This window comes from Salmo trutta, chromosome 6, assembly GCF_901001165.1.
Source record: "Salmo trutta chromosome 6, fSalTru1.1, whole genome shotgun sequence".
NCBI lineage: Eukaryota > Metazoa > Chordata > Actinopteri > Salmoniformes > Salmonidae > Salmo > Salmo trutta.
Genome location: NC_042962.1, coordinates 47191258 through 47200619, shown reverse-complemented (window position 1 = coordinate 47200619; position 9362 = coordinate 47191258). Strand labels below are relative to the sequence as shown.

Here is a 9362-nt window from a genome sequence, read left to right as displayed (position 1 = left end):
ATTATATACCGATACTATGTAAAGTTGAATCACAACGTAGAGTGCTTGTGATTGGCTGTATTTTGTCATGGCATTAGTGCATTCATATCTGTGGAATCATAATAGTAATGGATCAAATGAGATTGATCATTGGTGTAATAAAAGTGGGAAAAGTGGGAATTAGTTCCCAATGGTGCCTATTGGTTAGTCAAAGCCTGCGTGTCACCATTATTCCACAGCTGCCTCTGTCACCTTTCTGACAGCTGTACACTCTAATGCTGGGTTGAGATCCCCTCCAGGAAATACAGAATCCTTTTCCCTCAGCACGTTACTACAGCCAATTCATCAATCGCACATCCCACACAACGTTGGCCTACTCTATGGCAACCCACACAATCACACCACTTGCCCCATAAGGGTACTGGTAATAATCAGTCATAACAGTTATGACTCCATCGTGTTATATTGCCTATATTGTATGAGTGATTTTTTATTGGTTTACATTGCAATGTCTCCTTAGATGTGCTGTTTTGTTGGCGGCAACCCCGATGAGTAGGCTGCACTTTGGCATACAAAACCCTGTTGGCCTTACTAGTAACAGTATGGTATGATAAATTCAAGAGGTGGAGTCAAATAGGTCATGGCCCAGGGCCTTTGCTTTAATCAAGCTAGATGGCTGGATGGTGGAGAGGCAGAGTGTGAAGCATTTTTTGGACATGTATTACAGTATGAATACCCAATTTGTAGGAGGCACAGAGCCTACAGTCCATGACTGCCGTCGAAGATCATAATTATACATAGCAAATTAAACTGGGACAGTGCTAAATGTAACACTTTCAGTGTGCACATGAATCCCACTAATCCAGTGTTAAATGAACCCTTTTGAGTATTGAAAAAACAACACTTCCTTGTGTGTGTACATATGTACACTGTGAGAGTTAAAATGCTATTCTATTCCGTGTACATGGCTATGAACACCTATTTTGTGTATTTAAAGTCACCGAAGGCATATGAGAACATCCAACACACACAAATTCATTGATAAATACAGTTTTAATCACAATCCAAGAATACTGGTAATCATTTGTTTATCTTCACCTGACATATAAATCATAAACTATTGGGCTTTGTCTAGATTCAATCATTCAACAGAAATGCATTAGGAACAAGAAATGTTGTCTCTGAAGTCTGTCCATTGTTCATCCTGTTGCTATAGCGTATAACAGATGTGTTACAGAAATCATTCATTTGAATGGATGCAAAACCAGATATTACTGTCATACAATTGATATTATTTCATTAACAGAGCAACATTATAACCTAAAGAAATAAGGGAGAAAAACATAAACACAGATATCTATACCTAAATACATTTATGGCAGAACAGAACATGTTGACATTCCATAATGGGCCAGACAACATTAGAAGCCAGCAACGATGACTACACTTAATGCATGAAACAGTGCCAGATTGAATGTGCCAATGTGACTGACCGGGATTCAAACCCAGGTCTTCTGCATGCCACAAGACTGTGTTAGCCCTTTGAGCTAAAGACTAGGCATTAGCTCTGAAAGGCTAACTCAAGTCTTTGCGTCTCGGGAAAGATTACTCATCTTACACCAAGACCAAGATATTTTATTCATCTTACACCAAGACCAATATATTTTATTCATCTTACACCAATACCAAGATATTTTATTCATCTTACACCAATACCAAGATATTTTATTAATCTTGCACCAAGACCAAGAGAAATGACTCATCTTACACCAAGACCAAGAGATATTACCTATCTTACGCCAAGAACAAGGGATATTAGTCATCTTACAACCAAGACCCAGCCAACACTGCCTCATCTACACAGTAGAGAAGGGAAGGGAAACCCCAGGGTCTGTAACTGTTTAAAGGCCAGCGTGTGTAACCACACACACTCTACCATTATATCACTCAAACCCAAAACACACAACAAGCTTAATGATCAAGTAGCAAAGTATATTTGCATACCAGAGATACATGTCACTACTATAAGCAATTGGCTGCAAGTTGGTAATGGTAAAATACATGGGCGCACGATTTATTCTTTATGCGTATATAAATGAGTTATATATTTGAAGACTGTCGTTTTGAATCCCAGCCATTGACCCCAGGATATGATTGGTTGCTCTGTAACCAACCAGAGAATGGCAGTTTATCACAATCTCTTGAACTGTACTTGTAACCTGAGATACAGGTCTAAGATGACAGGGTTAAGGTTCTTTTTAAAAAAATCACCACTACTCATGCGATATAACATGCATAGAGAAACAAGAGACAGTGCCATCTTGGCATGTTCTCTCGCCCAGAGCAGCATGATATGAACAACGGCAGTGTTTCACCAAATGTTAGCTACTTCCATGCCGTTGATTACATTTCCTAATGGGATGTGTTAGATGTTTTGTTGCAATCTAATGACTATGGCTCGTTGTCCTTGCCCTGTAGAACAGAATTCATGCATCAGTTGTATACTGAGAGACTAATACATCGTATATGCTTCTTTGATAGCTGTGCAGAATAGATTATAGAAATATAGAAATGGATGATGATGATATACTGTTATCGGTGGTCGCAATGCCCTTGATTTACAATGCGTTTTGTTGTATTATTTATATTGGCTGTGCATTTGATAGATAGTCTCTCATGGCATTCATTGCTTATAAATCTGAAGAAAGGAATAAAAAAAAATATGATCTACCCCATATGTTAATTCAATAGATTTTCAAGCATTTAAAGAGGACAGAAATGTCATCGGTACTTCACATTGTCTTATAAAACAGACAACTAATTAGACAACTCCAAATAAAAATTTGCACACTTACATCAAATCTGTTATATACATTATATTTACAGTTGGAGGTCATTTCAGCAGTAAAGATCAGTCAAATGCTAAAAACCAAACAAACCCTCAACCCTGCCACTTCCATGGAATGTTGTGAACAGAGGGAATCTATTTTCTACAATGCTAGTGCGCAAGAGAGGGAGTTAATATACTGTAGTTATAGTCAACGTTACACCTTACAAAAATATCCGAATATTTCACAAAGACATGTTATACAGTATATAGCACAAGGCCGTTGGCAGGAGAATTCGACAGCTATCAAAGGTGGAGCTGATTTAAAGGAATGCCGTCAATTTACTGAGTGAAATCCTGTCATGCATTCACAATATCAGGTAGAAAAGATGTGAACCATGACAGATTCATTGAGTGCAGTTATGGGTATGTTTAGATTAGCAATCAATATTCCAATTTCAAGACTGTTTGACGGGATTTTGAAAACGTAATGGTTGCCAATTAGCAAAATCCAGAACCTGAGATATTATAACCGTCAACAGTAGACATTAATTTGCACCTGTGTTAAAATGTTATAGTTCAGTATGTAATAATAATGATAATAATAATAATAGCAATACTACTACTACTATTACTACTACTACTAATAATAATACACTGTACATAGACATACATAAACAGGACCACTTCATTGCAAATACTGTATGTGCACTTGAAAATGATATTATCTGACCAAGACAAAAAATATATACGTGATAAAGATTGCAAGCATCACAAAACATGAGTATATATTTTTGCATTGATCCGCATTCATCACAAATAATATGCAAATAATGATAAAGTATACATTACAATTCATTGTGTATATGCATAATACATTACATAACATTTGTATTTTATTTGGGTTTGTTAAAAAAAAAAAATGTTATGGTTTCTTTCTTGCAGATTGCACATATTGAATTGGGTATAAAGATCTCCATTATCAAATGGCAGAGAGGGCAGAAAGACTGGGAAGTATACAGTCCCAGTCCTACAGTATGCTTATTTATCTACATAGTTCTGTACAAAATTTTAAGAATTCGCAATCCACCGATATCCACAATTTGAGTACGACTGCAAATATAAAAACTTTAACAAAGGGGTCAAAGCAGTTTGTCCGTGTTACATAGAGGCAGTCCTTTGTTTTTTTCGATAGCAAAACATTTCCTATCACGTAAAAAAGACAAAATGATGACGAAGGAGAAAAAAAAAATGACAACACCACCTAACCCTAAAATCAGTCAATCAGTTGACATAATACATCCAGTAGATTAAATTAAAGAGGGAGAAAACGGAGGGGAAGATAATCCGCGACCACCTGTCGATGGCGTTTACGTCCGTCAGGTCAGGGATTTTGATTTTGAGCTGCGACGAGCGCCGCCGCAGTTTGTGCCTCTTGAACTGGGCTTGCCTGTCGAGGCTGTGGCGAGGACCCGAGGCCCGGCTCGCCTTCCTGCACTGGACGCCGGTACCTGTGCTGGTGTTGTCAAATCCCATGACAGAGGAGTTCCTGCTGTCCGCCAGGCTGGTGGTGACCTCATTTCCTGCCACCTCGTTGTGGATCTCCAGGGTGGTCAGCAGGATATTACCGTGGGACTCCGCCTGGAGATAGAAGTAGAGGATTGATGTATGATCTGGAGCTACAACAACATGATGGTCCTGCTCTGGACAGGTTCAAGGGTGAGATGAGAACCGGAACTATGTTCATTATAGACCCATTTAGACATGTGCTTCTCAATCCTGGTCCTGGGGACCCAAAGGGGTGCACATTTTTGTTTTTGCCCTAGCACTACACACCTGATTCAAATCATCAAAGCCTTTTGATGAGTTGATCATTTGAATCAGCTGTGTAGTGCTAGGGCAAAAACAAAAATGTGCACCCCTTTGGGTCCCCAGGACCAGGATTGAGAACCACTGATTTAGACCAATGACATACATTGGAGAATCAAGATATGTGACTATGTAGGAATGAGAACAAGGCACTTTGAATGAACGTTTGAATGGATAACACAGCACAATATCTGTTTTGTAGCAACACTACGGAACATAGGGCTTGCAGACTTGCATTGGACGTGCAAATGTCAAACCAGAAGTTGAAAAAGGACAATGACAACTTGGGTAACAAGCGACACGTACAGACTCATTAAATTCTCATGCGGACATGAAAAAAAAAAACATGTAATGTCAGTCAATTGTGACAAACAAGTCAGACAGAGTGAAAAAATACGTGTCCGCTGGTCAAGACTCACCGACTGTGAGACACGGAGCGTTTTTGCTCTATTAGGCTGCTTAGTCAGCTTAAGAGATGACGTTTTACCTCCTTCCTGAGGAGACTAACCACAAGAAACACAACACCATATTTATAAAGTTTCTGATCTGCCGTCGTAAGAGTGTGCGGACTGCAAAGATAACGCCCGACAACTTCTTAACCTGAAACCCAAGAAACTTGGAAGAACTTTGAAGAAGTTAGAGCATCTCGACAGAGATCTCCATGAAGACTTACCCGATTGGTGTCATATTTGGCCACCCTCTCGTTGTTGGCCTTCTCGGCTTTCTCTGCCAGCTTCTTCTGCATCTGTGGTCCACGGCCGAAGAAGATGTAGTTGACGAAGGCGTACTCCAGCAGGGCCAGGAAGACCATGACAAAGCAGCCCATCAGGTACATGTCGATGGCCTTGACGTAGGGGATCTTGGGGAGCGTCTCTCTCAGATGGGTGTTGATGGTGGTCATGGTGAGCACAGTGGTGATTCCTGGATTACAACTGACAGTTTAAGGCAGGGTTCCCCAACTGGCCCCCCCAAGTTTTCTGAGAATTTTTCGAATTTTCATTGTTGGACATAAAGACTGTAAAAAAGCGAGGAAATCAGCTCCATGTGATTTTAATTAAATCAATCTGTTCCCAAGTATCCCCATGCTTAATGGAGAGACACGTGATCATATACAAATGTAAGCAAGGTTTGAAATAATTATGTTTTAGTCAAACATTATGTCTGTTTGAGATTCTTGTGGTCAATTTGCAGTCTACTAATTATTTGTAATTATTTTCCGGCCAAACCACTTCCCAGAACAGAGGGGAATGTTATTTGATAGAATTTTAGCCTTGGATTGCCTCGTTGTAGCCTAGTGCTCCAGTCTGTTTGTGCTTTGGCCAATTAAATCCTCCTCTAAAACATGCATGGCATGACAATGGAAGAAGAGTTGGCTACAGTATATAACAAATGGGACTTGGTAGTCTTGTTGTGCTCTGAGCCAAAATCGGAGATAATAACCTCCCCGAATAGAAATTCAAAAGTTAGTCCTCTACTTGCCCCTCGGACACCACCAACCTCAAATAACTCGTTGAATAATTGTGTACATTCAGCCTCCAGCTGTGAGTGACATTTTAACCGTGGAAGGAGTTGAATTGAATGTCTCATATTAAATATACTACACATTCTGTCCTAAAGAAAGGCCCCTAAATGGAAACAATGCATTCTTTGCACATGCTTTATCTGTTGTCCATGAAGAAACACATGTAGGAAAACTGACATCCAGCAAAATAGTAACATGTATTTTCTTTTGTATGTATCAGTAGCTAGTACTGTCATAAAGCAACATTGGAGGTAGTTAGAGTGTAGGATCAATCTGGCCCTTTCCTTGATTTATTGGAACATTAAAGGAGACAGTTTTAAGTATTACCGGTTTGCTGTCAGTGTGTGTGTGTGTGTGTGTGTGTGTGTGTGTGTGTGTGTGTGTGTGTGTGTGTGTGTGTGTGTGTGTGTGTGTGTGTGTGTGTGTGTGTGAGTGTGTGTGTGTGTGTGTGTGTGTGCGTGCGCGTGTGCGTGTATATGTGCGCGTGTGTGTTTTTCTCTCTCTGAGGAACAGCAGCATTCTCCCCTTTTGCTTTTATTCATTGCAGCGATCTCTGGGGTTTTGCTGAACGGCGGCCATGTTCTTTATCGGTGTTCCCTCTGTGGTTCTATTACTCTCTGTCCTTCACTGCACCCGCCGACCTGACAATTTAATCACAGGGCCATGTGCCCGTGGGCCTCCCTTCTTTTTCATCAGGAGACCGGACTCTCTGGGGATAAATATATTTTTTATGGAGCTTCTCTCTCTCTCTCTCTCTCTCTCGCTCGCTCTCTTTCTCTAGCCACTTTCAAAGGAGAAATGTCAGGCATTATGCATTTAAATAGTACCTCCCAAAAGTGAGAAAGTGATAAGTACTCCACATCTGCTAACATACTAGTCTGCTACTGAACAATGAACTATATGGGTTAGTCTACTGGTAATTACTGTGGTATAGAGCCTATACTGTGCTATAGAGCCTACAGTATGTGATCCTGTATGGCTCGGTTGGTGGAGCATAGCGCTTGCACCGCCAGGGTTGTGGGTTAAATTCCCGGGTCCACCCATATGTAAAATGTATGCACGCATGACTGTAAGTCACTTTAGTGCTAAGAACTGACCATACATGATACCAAAATGATAGTTGCAGCCATGTTTTTAGGCTATACAGTGTATGTTTACCATTACATTGTTTACAAACTATGGCATAAAACAAGCCAATACATTGGTTTCTGATGGGGTACGACAGTTAAACTAAGCTCATGAGGCATTTATAAGAATCAATGGGTATATGTATATATATATATCACTCATTTAAAAGTTCAAAAATGGATCCACCAGACTGCTCCTTTAATGTCTATCTAATTTGATGTTTCAGACAGCCTCCCTACTCTATTTCTGCTGCATAATCATCATGAAGGAGCCACTAAAGCCTCGTGCAAATGACTTCAGATCCTGTAGCACTCTGCTTGCTAATGGCATTATCGATACATTATTCCCATCGTCTGTTCTCTGAAATTGGGGGTTACGAGGTTATCAAGAAATGAGATTTGGTCCACACTTAAAGTGTCTCTAAGGGTCAGAAGATACTCGAGTCTAAAAGTGAGGAAGTCTGATCACAGAGCCTTAGCAACTCTAGAGGACATTAACCAAAGGAATGCAGTGCTTTAAACAGCACCAGTACATGGAACAGCGCTGGTACTTTGAACAAACATTCGGAGTGCTACATCGCTGAACACTGCATGTACTGATCCAGGTTATTGTACCCTGCTTTACTTGCACCTTGTATCCTGTACACCACTGAACACATGCAGAAGGTGAGCTACACTAAGTGTACTGTAGGTCCTGTGTGGCTCAGTTGGTAGAGCATGATGCTTGCAACGCTCAGGGTTGTGGGTTCAATTCCCACGGGGGACCAGTAGGAAAAAAAAGGATGAAAATGTATGCACTCACTACTTTAAACTCGCTCAGGATAAGAGAGTCTGCTAAAATGTACATACTGAATGGGGAGTTTTACTTCTTTTGCTCAGAGTTATTGAGTAAAGGTACACCACGAGAGAGGGAAGAAAATGTGCTGGAACAAGATTAGGGCCAAGTGGGTCGTCTGGATTTGGAATTCACTGTAACACTGCTCCCTAATCAATTTTACCTTCAAACAATTCAATTGTTTTCCCACTGCATTGATATCTTGATTGCTGCTCTTACCGGCATGCAGCCTCCACAAAGCACCCTTCTGGGTGGCAACGGAAATCCCATAACGATCCATCACTGAGGGAGTTAATGTTTTTCTCTGGTGGACTCCTTATTAGCAAGCCACCGGATATTGCATGCCTTTGCAAAGACCTCCCATTTCTCTGCTTTATGTTCATGAGAGAGTGCAGGGGAATCTGTCCATTCAGTAATACAGAGTAGACCATCAAAATCGAATTAGAATATAATTATCTCGTGGACTAGACTGTATGTGTGACCCTACAAAAGTGTTCCAAAAGCGTTCTTCGGTTGTCCCCTTTTTTTGGTTCCAGGTAGAAGAACCCTTTTTGTTCCAGGTAGAACCCTTTTGGGTTCCATGTAGAACTATCTGTGGAAAGGGTTCTACATGGAATGCAAAAGGGTTCTACCTGGAACCAAAAAGGGTTATTCAAAGGGTTATCCTGTGGGGACAGCCGAATAACCCTTTTAAGTTCTAGATAGCACCTTTTTTTCTAAGACTGTATAACTAGTGGGATGTTGGGATCAGTCACAATGATATGGAAACGGGATTCAGATACTTGTTAATATTGTACAATGTGTAACATATGGTGCTTGTACACCAACCTAATGCCACTCTTGCAGCCGAGGCATCGTAATTGATCCAGAAGGAGACCCAGGACAAGATGGTGATCAGGATGGAGGGCATGTAGGTCTGCAGGATAAAGTAGCCAATGTTCCTCTTTAGCTTGAAGCTCAAAGACAGTCGTGGGTAGGCACCTATGAAAACAGGATGTTGAGCGGTTGAATAGAATGAACGACTTCTTGGTTCGAGGAGCATACTGGAACACCTCGTGTTTTTGTTTTTGTTTCTATGGCAATGGCAGCATGGGTTGGATTTATCACCATGGAAACAAGCATCCTTGAACCATACATCACAACAATTTGACACACGTTGGCTATGAATGCGAGGCAAATAATAAAATATTTCAATACTAACTG

At 40.6% G+C, this 9362-nt stretch overlaps 1 protein-coding gene across 4 annotated transcripts in view; it reads right to left on the bottom strand.

Moving 5' to 3' along the window:
• Nucleotides 1–1013: 1013 nt before the first annotated feature.
• The window catches only part of LOC115196077 (gamma-aminobutyric acid receptor subunit beta-3), a 51425-nt gene continuing 43076 nt past the window's right edge, over nt 1014–9362 (bottom strand). For 2 of the 4 annotated variants that reach the window (XM_029756597.1, XM_029756599.1), the window contains 4 exons: nt 8988–9140; nt 5349–5596; nt 5095–5178; nt 1014–4447 (listed from right to left, as the gene is read on the bottom strand). In XM_029756597.1, coding sequence (XP_029612457.1) covers nt 4091–4447; nt 5095–5178; nt 5349–5596; nt 8988–9140 — 842 coding nt within the window. In that variant the 3' untranslated portion in view covers nt 1014–4090. The remainder of the gene's footprint in view (nt 4448–5094; nt 5179–5348; nt 5597–8987; nt 9141–9362) is intronic. The other 2 variants (XM_029756598.1, XM_029756600.1) reach the window with 1 other exon arrangement.